Source organism: Dermacentor variabilis, chromosome 4, assembly GCF_050947875.1.
Source record: "Dermacentor variabilis isolate Ectoservices chromosome 4, ASM5094787v1, whole genome shotgun sequence".
Lineage (NCBI taxonomy): Eukaryota > Metazoa > Arthropoda > Arachnida > Ixodida > Ixodidae > Dermacentor > Dermacentor variabilis.
Window position 1 is genome coordinate 60,470,922 of NC_134571.1, and position 16,256 is coordinate 60,487,177.

General features: G+C 41.8%; 2 protein-coding genes across 14 annotated transcripts in view; one reads left to right on the top strand and one right to left on the bottom strand.

The window, feature by feature from the left end:
• The window catches only part of Taf1 (TATA-box binding protein associated factor 1), a 70,282-nt gene extending 63,869 nt beyond the window's left edge, over positions 1-6,413 (bottom strand). For 5 of the 8 annotated variants that reach the window (XM_075689246.1, XM_075689245.1, XM_075689242.1 and 2 more), the window contains exons 1-7: positions 6,262-6,384; positions 5,584-5,695; positions 5,275-5,422; positions 4,820-4,933; positions 3,735-3,809; positions 1,206-1,492; positions 508-723 (exon numbers count right to left, since the gene is read on the bottom strand). In XM_075689246.1, coding sequence (XP_075545361.1) covers positions 508-723; positions 1,206-1,492; positions 3,735-3,809; positions 4,820-4,933; positions 5,275-5,422; positions 5,584-5,685 — 942 coding nt within the window. In that variant the 5' untranslated portion in view covers positions 5,686-5,695; positions 6,262-6,384. The other 3 variants (XM_075689241.1, XM_075689239.1, XM_075689244.1) reach the window with 3 other exon arrangements.
• Positions 6,414-6,843: 430 nt separating this feature from the next.
• HERC2 (E3 ubiquitin-protein ligase HERC2) overlaps positions 6,844-16,256 on the top strand; it is a 181,397-nt gene continuing 171,984 nt past the window's right edge. For all 6 annotated transcript variants that reach the window (XM_075689247.1, XM_075689251.1, XM_075689248.1 and 3 more), the window contains exons 1-6: positions 6,844-7,053; positions 7,610-7,689; positions 7,792-7,891; positions 11,354-11,515; positions 13,278-13,494; positions 14,817-15,077. In XM_075689247.1, coding sequence (XP_075545362.1) covers positions 7,035-7,053; positions 7,610-7,689; positions 7,792-7,891; positions 11,354-11,515; positions 13,278-13,494; positions 14,817-15,077 — 839 coding nt within the window. In that variant the 5' untranslated portion in view covers positions 6,844-7,034. The remainder of the gene's footprint in view (positions 7,054-7,609; positions 7,690-7,791; positions 7,892-11,353; positions 11,516-13,277; positions 13,495-14,816; positions 15,078-16,256) is intronic.

Sequence of the window (16,256 nt, forward strand, 5' to 3'; positions counted from 1 at the left end):
ATGATGGAACCACTCTGAAAGTGCAGTGATTGTAACTAAATACAGTGACCATGATTGATGGACTGCCAACACCCACTTTAATGCTAAAGCTTTGTTTTTCCTCAAGACAGTCACGCATGAATGCTGTTGCTTGTAAAGACCACTCAGCATAAGCTGTGCCATGTGCCAGGAAAACATCCATCCCAAGACATATGACAGAATATAGCTTTAGTTATCAGTAGCTAAATCACATTAGAATGAATTAGTTGTTTCCTAAATTCAATTCTATGCAGCTTGAAAGCATCATAATGGCTGGCTTAACCAGCACAAAAGTTCAAATTAATTAGCTTTGAATTATTGAGCTCTCACTGCATTAGCCTCTGGGCACTTTACACTTATTGTTCTCAAATTCTGTCAAGTGCAAAAAAAGACATGAGCAAGCATAACATAACTTGCAAACGCAATAGCATGATAAATGTGCCATAGCCAAATAGATTTCCAATTTCTATTAAGCACTAGTTTTCTAACCTCGTCATCTGGCGCACACATATCTGGAGGTGGAGGTGAGGCTACGTCTAAGTACCACTCAAACTCCTCTGCACGGCCACCTCCTGCATCCTGCATTGCTCCACCTATGTCAGTAAATGGACCTTGCTTCTTCTTCTTTCTTTTACGAACTCCCCGCCAGATCTGTGGCAAGCTTGATGGCTTGCCTGGGCCGAACAGCCGCGAGAAACGCAGCACCTGTAAATAAAAGTCAGTGACCTAATTTCAGCTAACCGCACGCATCAAGTGTGCTGGCTCAAATCGAAAATCTATGTTAACACTGCCATGTGTACATGACGATGACAAGAATACAATGCAGTCACTGATCTAATAATGTCAATGTCACAATGCTACCTATCATGAGCCACTCCCATTTTCATCGTGGCAGCAGCGTCCACTCCTCAAACACTACTTTAAAACAAACAGCACAGTTTCTCAATATGGCTTGTACTTCAATACGCACTGCAGCAGCTCGTGCAAGCTAACCTTTAAGACTACTTTAATGTGTTTTCCACCTCTTTGGCATTAAAACTAAGACGATTTCGCTACAATTACATCCTAGAAGACTACAAGCAAAATAGTGCACAAAGTGTGTCCCAAATAACACAAGCAAAAATTGATGTTCAGATAATACAGACACCACATATTGTAGGCCAGTCACTGGTTACCTAGGAACTCACTTGGCCAGGCCGAAACTCTGGGAAGAGTTCAGTGACATCCAAGTCGGCATACTTGGATGGCAACATGGCTGCCAGTGGGGTGTCAAGGTTCCGTTTTCGTGCTGCCGATGCCTCATCGTCCTCAGCTTGTTCCTTGACGTCCTCAGTTCCCTTGGTACTTTTCTCAGCTAGCTGAGAGCCTGGCAAAGGTGCCGGAGCTGGTGGTGGTGGCATCAACTCCGCATCTTGGGACCCTTCCTTAGTGGCTTCCCCCTCTTCCATTTTTGCCTCGCCCTCATTGTTAGACTCTGTGCATTAAAAGAGAAATGCTTCTTAGTGTCTCTGTCACCAGTAAAGAATTTTTTTTATGGGGGGGGGGGGTTGAGGAAGCTATGGCCAGTTGGTACATTGACGACTTATTCCTACTGCACTTATAATTATGCACTTTATACTTTCCCCACGGTCACAAAAAGCCTGAGAACAGCAGGCATCCTCCTCACAACTTCTCCTGTTTCATGCTCAGAAAAAGAGAGGCTCCTTCTCCTTACCAATAGACGCTTTTCCTAATTTGCAAGTGCACTTCCCTGCACTGCATATATCCTCAACTAATGGCAGCACCGGTTATGGTTCACACGAAGACAAAGTGCTAGCTGCACAAGCTGGGGCCTGTCTCTTGTATGGTCCACCATAAGAACATCATCTCCCCCTCTAGTGATTCTACACTTTGGTTACATGCCACATAACCGAGACAAAAGTCTGTGACTGCCATAAAACCATTTGCAACAAGCTTTGTTTCCAGATAAACTGCTCATTTTTCTATCGTGTTGTCTGCCTATAGGCCACCAGAGTGCACTAAGTGAGTTTCGCTCACTCACACTAGTGAGTCCATGTGTGAACCTTAAGTTATGCTTAAACCTTAAAGATCAAACTTTCCCTTTTGAAATGTTTTACTTAAGAAGTCCTGTCGACAATGTCATTATGGGCACGCATATAAATTGTCTGTCTCAATAAACATTTTTCACAGGAAAATCTCTATTAAAATGTTATCGCTCAGCGCAAGGCGCAACTTTCTCTATCAGAAGTTTATCTAATCTCTATCACTGGTTCTAGCTGTTGACTATGTTGTCGCCGAACCTTGTGCAATCAGGTTGTATGTGCTATGAAAGTGTTGTACTTTGTGGAAGGTACAAGAGCCCGAGCAATTGCACTGGAACCTTTGACGCTTCTGACCTATACATCAGATCTCTATGATCGATGCATGTGCTCATCACTATTGTTCTGCCCGAGTGTAACTTATTTTTGTGGGCACTGGTTCGTCCAATGATGAGTTATTTTTGTGAAATTGTGCCGCAGTACAATTCTTCACCATCCGAACGGGACAGTGTGACGCCAGAAACTTAATAGTATCCTTGCATATTTTGGTCAAATGTGCCAGATTGAGCCTGTGTTTACCTTAGAATTCAACATAATCCTTTATTTGTATCTATAAACAATTACCTAGCCCCGAGCAGTGGCTGCCAAAACCTATGATGTAGCTTATAGCTGATGTGCGAATTTAAAGGCATCACCACTCATCCTCTGTTTTTGCACCATATTTGGCTTATCAAATTTTGCCCTCAATAAAACTGATATACTATTCATGTTTTTTTTTGAAAGCATAATTTACTAGTCTAAGCTTAATTTCTGCTGTCAGTGCCTGTTTCATGTGGCATCAAAGCTTTTTTGGAGTCCCTACATGCTGTTGCCGTTTTGATAACAGCAGATGCGTATCGGCACACCTTCTGCAGCTTTGAACTGAAAGAAACCAGCTTTTATTACAAACGGAACTGGAACATGACAAAGCTGCTGAAATACATGCCAACACCACCCATGCTACTAATCAATATAATAAAAAATTTGTATTTGCCCATTGATGAGTTAGTTAAAGAGTGCCACTTCTTAAATGCAAGTTTGTCACCCTCTTTCCTTCCTCTGTTCTGTCTCTGCAGAAACAGCGCAGTAAGAAAGTGTCACACGCTTGCCAAACTTCCAATACGCTGTGCATGACAAAGAGAAACTGTGTGCAATGAAGTGACACATCGGACTGTTCAGTGCAGAAACATGATTAGAAACAAATGCGGATTTATAAAGCATAAAAGAAAAGACATTTTATGCTGCAGAAAAGTGAACAAGGATGACATGCACACAAGATACACATGGTGGGCCAAAAAGCTAGTTCACAATTCACTTCTTAAAACATGATCTTGTAGTGTGCAGCTAAGTAATTTCATGGTTGCCTTGTTTAACATTCATATGCCTAGCTACTGCACGTCAGGCAAGCCTTCGCTTCCAAAGCAAAACAGGTGTGTATTGGCTTGAATACAACGCAACCATGAATATAGTGCATAGGAGGACTCTTGACAAATTCAACATGACCAACCACAGGCTCACTCATGCAACACCAAATGCATAAAGATGTAGACATTGTGCAGTGCATCAGGCCATAAAGGTCTTTGTCGTGCGCAAATGTTGAGGCAAGTGCAATTCAGTGCAAGACCACAGGATTAATACCTTGACTACGACAACCATACAGCATTTGGTGGAATGCACCCTCGAAACTGTCACTTTCTTCAGCCAGATCAGGGCCTAAAGAAAGACGTTGCAGCAGAAGCATGTTTACACACATGTACTAATGAAATAGATTGAGCAAGAGAACTGCACAGTAACATTTCTTCTTCATCTACCAAAATAACAGCATGTGTTGAAATAATTGTCTTGCAGCATTGTAAGCAAGTGATATCACTACTATGCATAATAAACATGCATAACAATTCAACCAAGAAAGCACAGGTATGAATTAAATGCATAATGATAAGCAAGTACTACTAAACTATGAGACATGTGCTTAGGTTGAGCACAAATGTAGTTATTGATTTCTGACTGTGTTTGTGAGTAATCTATGTACAGTACCCCTTGAGCAAATGAAAGGAACACCTACATTTCCTTCAAGAGGCCACAGTGGCAAAAGGTGTTCAATGACACAAAATTTTCTATGGAGATGCTGCTCATTAATGATTCTTGAATTGTGATGCATACTATATAGTAATTGTTGCTTAAATATGGATTCAGTGTTCTCTCTCACACTGCACACAACTGCATATTTTCCATGAGCTGTAAAAGGCGAATGCACTAGCAGAGCCAAAATTTATAGGAACCAGGCTCCACAGAAATTCCAAGATTTCTATGCAGTCTGGTCCACAGCCTACAAAACAGTAAATTACTGTGTTAGTTGTATGTATGAGAGCAGACAGCAACCCTGAAGTACAGGCTGTCTGCCCGCACTCTATGGACGCCCTACTACAGTGCAGACCATGCACCTCGTAGTATTTTGGTTACAATAGTAAGCTGATTATTTCACAATGACAACTTCTTATTCAGTATACAAAGCAGATTTATGCATATTTTGTGTGGTAAGAAGAAAGACAGTGCATACATTTCCTCAATTGCCAGAGAGTGAATGAGCTTTCGTAGATACCTTCATCAAAAAGAATACAAAAGCAGGGCATTAATGTAACGAGGTAGATGTAATATCTTTCATTCATATTCTATGCAATGGCATTTTTAATATGTAATCCTACAGCTCTACTATCTCTTACTTGCTGCTGGTGCATCAGAAACAGCCTGGGTCTCTTTCTTTTCGTCACCATCATCATCTGCAAGTTCTTCAAAATCGAAGTAGTCTACCGATGAGGGCAATTTTTTCGAATATTCTGCAAAAGATGCAGCAAAAGAAATGTCATGAACAATGAAACAGGCAGCCTTATGTACTATGGCAATTTAAATTTCAGAAAAGTGGCAGCGCAAATGCTTCGTCATAGTGCATCAAACAGACTAGTCAGGCAAGAAACTGCAAAAACAAGCCCATTATGAAAATACCTTTTGCATGTGGCTGTGGTATAGTAATCATATTAGTTCATATAAGGTGGTGTGCACTATGACAAGACTGTAACAGCTCAGTTAAGGAAGCCTGTTTGATTTCTGTCACATCTCTCAGCATTTTTCCACGTTTTGGCTGCTTACAAAGTAGGAAATATAAACGCATTACAGCCACCTTCATCACTATGTGTCAAGCCCTCGTTCTCATCGTCGTTAGCGTCATGTCCTTCTAGAGAACTGTCAGCCTCCGCATCCTCGGTGATCTCTTTCCACATACTACCGATGCCCAGATGGTTGAGCTGGTGAAGGTTTCGCTTTGATTCCTGCAACAGAGCCCTCTCTGAGTTCCAGTCCACAAACAGGCACTGCAGTTCCTAAGCATGTTCAATACCATTTGCAACACATGTATCACGCGCGGCTGTGTTTGCAATAAATTTTGAAAACTGTTGTGCCGACATACGGTAGTCAAGGGCGGCACTCTCACCGGATCAAGAAAGTCATTTTCGAGTCGACCGTGCTCATCGATGTTTCCAAACAAAAATCCTGTCAAGACCATATCTGGCTCACCATCTTCGTCGCTGTCCATGGCTTTCGATCTACAAAGCAATGAAATATTACGAGTTACAGTAAATACGCGGTGTTCTGTTAATAAACTGCGCGCTCGAACCTGCCGAATGTGTAACTGGAGCGCCGATCGGAAAGTGCTTGTTTAATGCCAAAAATTTCAACGTAAGTGGTGTGTCGAGAATGTTCAAGTCTATTACTGTCATATTCCCATTTTGACTGACCGCAACTACCTAGAGAACAAAAAAAAAAAAAAAATGAATTGGTCGGTTTTACCTTGGATCCCGTTACTATCCGCGAGACCGCGGTTTGTTTACATGTGCGCGTGTTTACATAGTTAAAAATGAAGCTTCAGCTTCACTGCAATTATTCTCAGCGGAGAAGTGCCAATGTGAGTGTTTCCACTAAATAATTAACACACACAGATTCTACGCAATGAAGGGAGACCAAATAAACGGTGTTCTCCGCACGATGTTCGTCGCGATTACAACCCAGCCGACAGATTACCTCTGTACTGGAGCTGATCAAGTAACATGTATGCAAAAGGATAGCTCAGAACTAATTTATTTTCAACGTGAGCACGTAAAGTTTATCTTACTGTTCACGGCATTTCTCCGCGAAAACTACGACAATTGTACCCGCAAGCGCGGATGAGACAGAATGCGCCAGCACAGTCTGCACTCCATTATACCGTATACCGTAAATGGTTGAATTATTCTATTTAGGCTTACAAATTTCTCGCCGGTGTCGCTCCCTGGCGGTTTTGATGTCATTGTTAATATGACTTCGTTGGAAGTGGAGCGCTGTACGTTTGCTGGGTTTGCTGTCTATTTTCAAAAAAGCTGAATAGATGCATTAATGCTTCTTTTACGTTTCCGATCAAAACAAACAAAAATACAAATAATAAAAATATATATTTTTGTCTGCTTTTCTTCTTTGCCTTGCATCAAAGAGTTTCTCACTATATGAGAAACCCTATGCCTTGCACCTTACCTACAGCTAACTCTAAACTCGTTTGCCTCGTTAGGTTAGTTTAGAGACTAACCGTTAAGCTAAAGCTTCTATAAATTTATATAAAACAAGGTTTAACAATCTTGAAGAGTTCGTTCGCGTCGTGATTTACCGTCTACTTGCTTGTAATCATTAGTTCATTCAATCCATTATTATCCATTTGTAGCCAGTAGTTTTCTGTTTTGTTTTGCTCGTGAGAAACCGCTGGGAGTTCATGGTGGATGCACTTTCAGAAGTCTTCGTGTTGAAAGCCGTCTCATCCCATATCATTGCTGCTGGTGACTTCTTCAGCGTCGGAATCATCCGAAGCTAAAGCATATAGTATGAAACGCCCGGAGCAGGAGCGATTAGGGCGGCAAAATGGCATCCTTAGCTCCATGTAAGTGACGCTTTCCGCACAGCTGATTGACTCGCCGAAATCGATTAGTTTCTTCACGCTTGCCTTAGCAACGTTTTGTGCCGAAGATAAGGCGGCTCAATATCACATGTTGGATCATCTGGTAGTTATCTTTGCTGTTCTTTTAACCTGGAAGTAAAAAGATAAGGCTATTAATTAGGAGCGTGTGTTCAACTAGCAGGCAAGCAACTACCGGCAACTCTGTGAACGAAAAAATTTGATCCGTTGTGGTAAAGTTCACGCCAAATGTGTAAATGGAAACAATTTCGCGGTCCCGCTTTGATTTCAGTTAAAAAGCGAAAATATTGTTACACGTGAACGAGATATTAACACAACATAGCATCACTACTCTTACGTTGAATTGCTGACGGCGTCGCTAAAATGCAAAGTTGAAAGGTAACTTCCAGCCTTACGGCATCTGACGTATCTCAGCGGTCACGTAGTATTTGCGCAGCATGATTCGTTCATTGTATTTCCAATTTTTGTTTTGACGCAGTGACTTCAATCGTAATGGTTTTTGTCTTCATTCTTCTCATAGTTAACATGCAAAACCAGCCTAAGTTTACAGTCAAGCCTGTACAACGCCTGGACAGCAAATGGCTTGCCAGGGATCTTCAGGTGAAGCTGCATTTCATTCAGCCTTTTTTTTTTTCTGTTCACTTTACAAAATATTGTACAGACTCGTGTATAGCATTTCTCTCTCCTTCGTATTATGTGCAGTGCATCTTCTCCTATGAAGGACTTGCACAGTCCTGGAATGAGCTAGTCAAAGATGGTGAGCTGCAGGCAGTCACCAACGATGCACTGTCACAAGGACGAGGTAAGGACATTCTTTTTTTTTTTTGCCAGCCATATAATGCGCTTCTAGAGTGATCACTCTCTCAAATTTTCTGCATGACATCTATGGCTATAGGTAGATGCACGGAGAAGCTAGAAAATCATGAAAGCTGAAGATTGTGACATATGCAAGTGCACATGGCTTATAAATATTGTAAATTTTATTTGTCAACTATTCTGCTGTCAAGATTTACATATTTTTAACACCAGGTTTTTTTGTTTTGAAGTCTATAGTTTAGGGCGCTCGGGGGGCCTCCCTGCATAGCTGATAACTCTTTTACCACCTGTGTAATTGGTTGATGATGACGACGATGTTTATTGGCGTCCCCTTTGAAACAGGGCGGGGACACATTGTCAACTAGCCTGCCTGATGTAATCTGGCTTTACTACTAATATCGCTATCCAGCTTTTTTGCCTATCTGATCTTGATCTTAGCTTTCATATTTTAAAACCTCCCTCACTACATTGCGCACCACATATGCTTGCAATGACTCCGGCTCTATCAATCTCTTCTCAGCTTTTTTCCACCAATACTCTAATCATATCTTGCTTAGTTATCTTGACTGCTGACCAGTTAATCATTTACCAGTTAAGCTTTAAAGATACCAGCGGGTGCTTTCTGCATGTGAACAGCTACACGGTACAATTGTGATTTCACTTGTGTTCATATGGGAGTTCTGCTTAAATTTCGCAGGCAGTGAAAGAGCTTAAATACAGTTGTTAAATGACATGAAGAGTGAGACCATGATGTAAACTGTGCTTGGTGAGCACGTTCTGTCTGTTCAGGCCATGATTCCACTATGCAAGCGTTATGGCTGTGTCAGCAACATGGCCTCCAAGGCTGCATCCTCTTGGAAGCCACGATAATGAATCCGCTGAGTAGTAGTGCTATCTACGAGTAGCTACAAGCAGATGATGGCAGCCAGGCGAACGACTTCCGGTCACGGTGCTTTCGAGTAAAACCTCGGACAGTTCCTGACAGCTGGATCACGTGTCTGACGTGCCCTTCTGTTGGGTCTGGTCAGACAGGAATCCATGGCTGGTTTGTGGACAGTCTGGGATTGCATAATCAAAGAAGCCCACTGTGATCCTGTGATCCATTTACCTGTTTAGCTATTTGCTTCGTACCCCCACCCGCCCCTCGTCCCTCCTGCAGTATGTCAATTACTCCTCCCATTTTCACCACAAGGTGCCACTCCTTCATTGTGTCCCACACGTGTCCCACTTGGCCTTTGCCATGACTTCCTTGACCGGTTTCCCCGGAAGCACACTCATTTGCACTCGCTCGTCTGCACCTATTTTCTCTCTTATCACCGTTTCCGTCCTGCGCATGTTCGAACAACCAACAAAGGAAAATTGTCATTATTTCTCCTCCTTGCCCTTGGAATTTCTGCATGAAGCTACAATACCCTCTCCTCCTTCCTTGTACTTCGCTTTGTTGTCAGTTTCTGCTTTCGCCGCCTCAGTAGTCCCCTTGCGGCTATCACTGATGTGTCCTTCACTGCTTATTGATGCGGTAGTGTTGGTTTCTTGCCCATTTCCCACTTGCACTAGCCTTCATTGCATTGCTATAATCAAAGTGTCCACCATTCCTTTGCGGAATAGTGGCCTTCAACTCTTGTTCTACTTTGGCTAGCTTATCTTCAACAACGTTCCTCTGCTTCTGCTCATTGCCGAGTTCGCTTTCTAGCTTCATAACCCGCTTCCCTAGCTTATCTTTCTCCTACTCTAGATGGTCCAGCCGTGAGCCCAGCACATACATCCTACAGACAAAATCCTGGCCCTTTGCCTCACTTACCAACTCAAGCCGTGTTTCATCCAAAGGGTAGAGACATATGCATTGCATACAAAGCACGCTAAGGCTCCTCCTTCAAGCCATTATCTGTTACTAAAGCCTTTGTGAAAAATAACAGTACTTGCAAGAAAACAAATAATTCATTCCTTATCTATGCTTAACAAAAGGGAGAAAATCCTAAAAGTGTGGAAAAACAATATTCTAGACTATTTGCTTAACTTAAATCCTCTAAGAACTGAATGTACATAAAAGAAGCCAAAAACTTATCGCTTAGGCGCACTGCTCGTGCTACGCTAAGAATCCACTCTGCTGAGACTGCATGACGGCTTCCTCCGGCTTCACTCAAGAGAGTAAAGACTGCCTCTGGCATGGCCTAACTGATGGTAGCATACTTTCTCTTATTCCTTCTCGTTAATATTTATATTATTGGGACTAAAATTCTGATTAGGACAGTCTGTTATACTTGGATGGCACAGGAAGAGCTAAAGGCCGAGCATAATTGTGGTTCCACATACTTAACTCAGAGTGGTTGAAGAGGCTAGGCATAATGCAGTGGCAGGTAAATAAGTGTGTGGGAACAGGCACAGCTTTTCAAGCTGTGCCTGTTCAGTTGCTGCTGGGTCTTTTGTTCATGTGCATTGCATGAGGCTTCATATTTTTATTGACAGGATCCTACATTGTTCATTGTAAGGTTCATAACAGTGGAACACCACATACAAACAAAATTGAGCTTAAAACGACGACACGGCACCGTGTCGTCGTTTCTTACCTTTCTTTTGTTCGTGTCTTGTGTTGCGCTGTTACGAACCTTACATTGAATTCTAACCAACTGGCCCAACTTGCCGTCTTTATCCTGCATTGTTCTTGGCCATGGAAATTATTACTACATTAGTACTACATTTTCATTGGTATTACAGCAAGGGAACGATCTTGCTCACTGCTGTAACCTGTGTAAATGTGTTTGTGCTTTACTTTCACTCTCTAAAGTTGGGTATACAGACGTATGAGCTCTTACTCGGAAAGATAAGAGTAAATGCACAGCATTTATGGAAACCCATATCAAATCCATTGACTTTCACTTTTCACCTCCTCATTGGATATTTTTGCTTACAACCTTATAAAGGAACACTCAAGATGGGTTTCTAAGTCTAGCTAGACTGGCAGGTGTCACTTATAGAGCAGTAAATGATTTGCTGAGTGCAGAGGGTTGGTATATCTGATAATGGTAGACAGTGTAATCACCTTTTTCATTTCCAAAGCTACTTCTTGTAAAACAGTGACTATTGTTGGCCAAAGTTATTTAATTGTAGATTCATAAAAAAATTCCATTTTTCAGTGAAGAGCTGAAAAGACACAGCACCAAACCTTCAGACTGAACGCCATCAGTAGCGAAATTTCATTTCTGTTTGGAGAGTTTCCCCTTCTTCTTTTTCTGCTTCGTAGTGAGGTGAAGCTTCATGATGAGCTTTGTTTACTATTTTTATTTATTTCCCTCATAAAGCATCATCATTAATGTAAGGATTGAAGAGAAGTTGAAGCAGAAGAAATAGGGACATTAATCTGTGTGAATTCAGCTGTTGGCTCTTGCTCAGAGAGGATATTTCCTGTATTTACTTCCATTTTCTTTTTTTTACTGTTTGCATGCTGTAGAACGAGCTGCATGGTGTACTTGTGGACCACAGACTGGCAGCCTCGGCTGTCCGTGCCCCTCATGCATTCCACCAGTTGAGAGGGAGGCCTCCGATCAGGAGAAAAGCTGTGTGGTCACGTCCAAATCGCTTATCGACGTCTGGGCATGGGGCCCTCAACCTTGTAAGCACTGTATTTTTGCTTTTGCGCTTGAATTCTTCATGCATGTGTATCGAAAAAGGTGATTGTGAATGTTTTTGGGCATAAATTATCTAAGAAAAAAAAAAAGATGCTGAGGCCCTGCTTTTAGTCTGCAGTTCGTCTGATGAGCCAGGTCGCAGACCTGAAAGTGTTAGTTGTCACACTTGGGTATGATCCTGGCCAACAGCTGGGCATCTTGACCACTGTTGAGTCCATGTTTACAGGACATTCATAACAGCGTGGGGCCAGGAGAGTGCATTTACAGTAGGGAATCAGGATGTGATGATATACGCATAGGCTTTCGTGGTGCTAGGGCTTAGTGCAGCCAAGTGCACCAGTGCAAAAGTCGCATCTCTGCATGTGATTATATATTAACTAAGGAAAGGATAAGGCCGGTGGACAGTTCTCTACTACTTCCTCTTTCCATGTGGACTTCTTATCGCATTCGCTTCCTGTGAACCTGTGCCCCATCCCACGCATACAAATGTGTACTCTTCCTCTAACATCAAGGTTGGCTTTCCAACAATATTCTGTCACCTAGTTCTTAGCTGCCACATTTTGAACGGCAAAAGTTTAAAGGAAGAAAATCTCATTATATTAAGAGCTTGAGAAAATGAGCTCAAGCTGGTGATAACTGCAGAGAAAAAAAAATAATTATGCATCACAATAATGTGAACACAATAATTTTCAACTATGAGAGGTTTAATTTGCTTTTCTTATGAACTTGCCTTACATTTTAATGTGCATTAAAGCCTACACACCCATTTTTGCCTTCCAATTTCAGTGTGAGAGTGGTTGCCACTTCCAGGCATTTAATGTGCAGCCAGGAGAAAATCGCAAATTATTTCTGAGATGCACCACCACACTCCGCTATTGGTATACCACAAGTGCCACTAAAGAGTGTAGATATTTTTAGTTCTTTTTTTTACATTTTCAATTATAACATCAACACATTTTACTTTATTATGTCACCGTGTTTAAATGATAATAAACCTATTTCCTGAATATAAATTGTCTTCAGCTGCTTTATCGCCCATCACCAGGAAGCTTTTATAGATCATCACCTTTCTTGTCCTAATCATGGAAGTGCTTCTATTTATTAATAATCTCAACCAAATGTCATGTCTGGGATTGATCACTGTTCAGTAGAACACTCTGTGAGTGGCAAAGAAAGAATGTTTGCCTTCACCTGCCTGTCTCTATCGCTGTATTTAATCTGTGCTGTCTGCACTGCAATAAATTTGGTGTAATGTTTTATATAGCCTGTCAAAATAAAAGTTCTAAACTCATTCTTAGCATAAGCTTTCGATTTTATCCATTTCCCTTTGTTATGCATGAGTGTGACACAAGACAATAACCTTAATTTGCTGGGAGTGTATAGGAGCTGAATGGTATGAAAATTTACCTGGGACCATGAGATGCTAAATAGAATTTGTACCATCATTCAAATGTTTTCTTACCTAGTAGTTTGAGGTTCACTTTGTAACAGAGGTATCCTAACAAGGTTGTAGCAAATATATGCAGTCAGTGAATCGTCATCATCATCAATTGAATATGGTTTGTTTACTGAAGGATGTTGCTTGTAATGGAGATTTGCTTGCTGTATGTTTCTTTTTATTCCTTTTTCTGGCTGCAATAATTGATGTAGTCTACATAAACCATCATCCTGTGGACTTTGACAGCATGGAAATATGTTATAAACAAATGAATAGAAGCCTTCTTCAATTTATGGCTTCTATTGCAGCTCTTGACCAACTGAAAGCATGCCTCAAGACTTTGGTATGTGAGCAGCATCAGCTCAACTGGGAGGCAGCTGCATCCACACTATCCTCAGTGAGACTGAAGCAGCAAATTGCCGTGGCCACTAGGTACTACACTGCACTGGTGCGTCACCGAAAGACCCTGCTGCCTGTTGAATCTTCGGCTTCCCATGTCATTTCTCAGAGCCCTGACATTCGCAGGTTGGTCTCAGATCTTGTTTACTGCTTTCGCTTGCATAGCTTATTCAGCACTGCTGTTCTTGCGTAGTAAAATTTGTTTTCCATTTTGGTACTATCCTTAATGAAGCAGCACAAGACATACCAGGAGAGAAGATTGAGCTAGTTTGTACAATAGTAAAGCCAGAAAAGGAGCATGAAAAACAGAGAGCAAGAAGCGTACAGAAGCACACACAAGCTTTGTCTAAAAACTTCACCTTGTTTACGCACACGTGCATATATGTGCGCCACTGTGTAAATAAGTTACAGGATGAACAGCACAGGCACAGTATCATGTTGTATTGTTCAAGCTGACAAAGTAAGATGGATTATGTTACACTTCAGTGCACTATGTACTGCCGTATTTTTTATTGGTAAGGTAATTAGGTGGTACACTGCAATGTCCTTCTCTCAATGATAAAATTTGTCCTGCTTCAGCAATCAGCTGCTAGATCTCATTTAATTTTTTGTTTATTATCTTTGTACTGTATCCTTTGTAATGCATCTTTAAGGGCCTTTTTACTGCCTTGTGTTCATTGTATACTTCTGTTCCTTTAACCTCTCATTAAGGTGGCAACAACTTTTGTTGCAAAACTGGAAGTCCTAGTGAGAGTAGCAACTGGAAGTTGTTACCATAATTTTTCTGGGAACATTGTAAATTATAAAAGTGTACGAAGCAGTAAATTTTGATAAAAACATAAGGGTAGGCTATTTTGTATGGAAGGACCAACAGTCATGGGAAACTAGGCAGCTTTAATTCAAAAGCTTGCTTTTTCATTAAACTAGGAAGTAAACTATCTTGCACGCTGGCATTACTTGTTATAAAAGTAATTAACTGTCTTACTGAAAAGCAATATTTTTTCGGAGGTCTGCCAGATATGAATATCTCGGCAATGAGGTAAGCAATAATGTCATTTCCTTGCAGTGACGCAGCCTAAGTCTTCCTCAGACGAATGAGATATTTTATAGTCTGAGGTCCTGTTAGCCTTTTAAGGAACTGCTAGTTTTGTTAAATATCCTCAGGTGTAAACTTGGATGTTATTGTGTGACAGATAACTGTTTGTCTATAAAGGTCACCCATCGCTTGCCAAGAGAATGGGAATGCATTTAAGGGTGGCACAAGACAGATGGATTGATTAGATAAGGAAGCTTTGCAGACATAAGATGTGGTTGGCTGACACAGGTCTGAGGTAATCGTAAATTACTGGGAGAACCCTTAGATCCTGCAATGCACTTTAAACAGACTGCCACTGGGGCTGCTATTGCTGCTGCTGATTATGACTCAGTGTTTTACGTCGTTCATGCAGGACCAAGCTTCCATCAGAACAACCAATGCAAGCATTGGCTCGTGTGGGCTCCCGAGCTGCTCTCAGCTTCGCCTTTGCTTTCTTAAAGAGGGCTTGGCGCTCTGGAGAAGACTCTGAGCTCTGTGGGGAGCTGCTGCGGGAGTCGCTAGAAGCCTTGCGAGCCATGCCTGAGGCCACCCTTTTCCACCAGGAGGCAGTCTCCTCTGTTTGGCTTGAAGTGGTTGAGCGTGCCGACAAATTCCTACGCTCTGTAGTGCTTGGGTATGGCATTGAAATTTGAATTTAACCAATCTTCACTCCCCTTTTTGTGCATGTATAGTGCAGTGTTTCTCAGTTTTAAAGGCATTGTAGAGCCATTTGTACCATTCGAAGTAACGGAAGATTCAGGAGCAGTTGACAGTGTTCTAGATGGGATACAGCTGCAAGACGATCAGTGCAGTCACCAAATTTATAAATAATTAAATGTGCATAACGAGCTGCGCATGGGTAATAAAAATGTTAGATTTTGACACCTAGTTAGTGAGTCCATTAATGTACATTTTGCCAAATTTGTACGTATAGATGAATTACAGCACACACTTCACCAAATATGACTGATAAGAGACAGCTGAGAGATCCTTCATTTGTGTTCTGACGTCAGCAAATCTGAGCTTGCTTGCACCACTGGGCATTTATCAGACAGGCATGCTGTTATTGAGTCCCCCTAATAATCTTATTTATATTGTTTTATTCATATTGTTTTATATTTTTATATATTATTTATATTTATATAGGTACAACACAGTGAAGTGAATAACAGTCGACGTGAAAATTGCGGTGGTACAAAACGTCGTTCTGGAGGACGAACCACCGTAACGACTGGTCAGTAAGCGCAGATTGAACTCGCTCAACGAGGGTCCACAAAGTGGTGTCACAGCATTGCTCATTGGCCATGTCCAAAAGTTGGCAGACAGAGAGAACGCAAGCTTAAGCGTCCATGTCATCAACGTTGGATGTGTCTACGGGGTAATGGGACAAGCAGTCAGCATCAGTGTGCTGGCCCCCTGATTTGTAGACCACCGAATAGAAATGCCCCTGCAGCTACAGAGCCCATCTCCCAAGCCTCCCTGAGGGGTCCTTTAAGGACAAAAGCCAATAGAGAGCGTGATGGTCTGCGACAGTACAAAAGGACCGGCTATATAGGTAGGGAGGGAATTTTGCAGCCATCCAGACAAGAGCCAGACACTGTCTCTCGGTAATGGAGTAGTTTCACTCCGAAGGAGGCAATAGGCGACTGGCATATGTAATAACCCGGTCATGACCACGCTGAACTTATGCCAAGACTGCACCGATTCTGTGGCCACTTGCATCAGTGTGCACCTGAGAAGGGGCTGAAACGTCAAAGTGGCCAAGGACAGGTGAGTTGGTGAGTAAAGTCATGAGACAAGAGAAAGCGGCAGC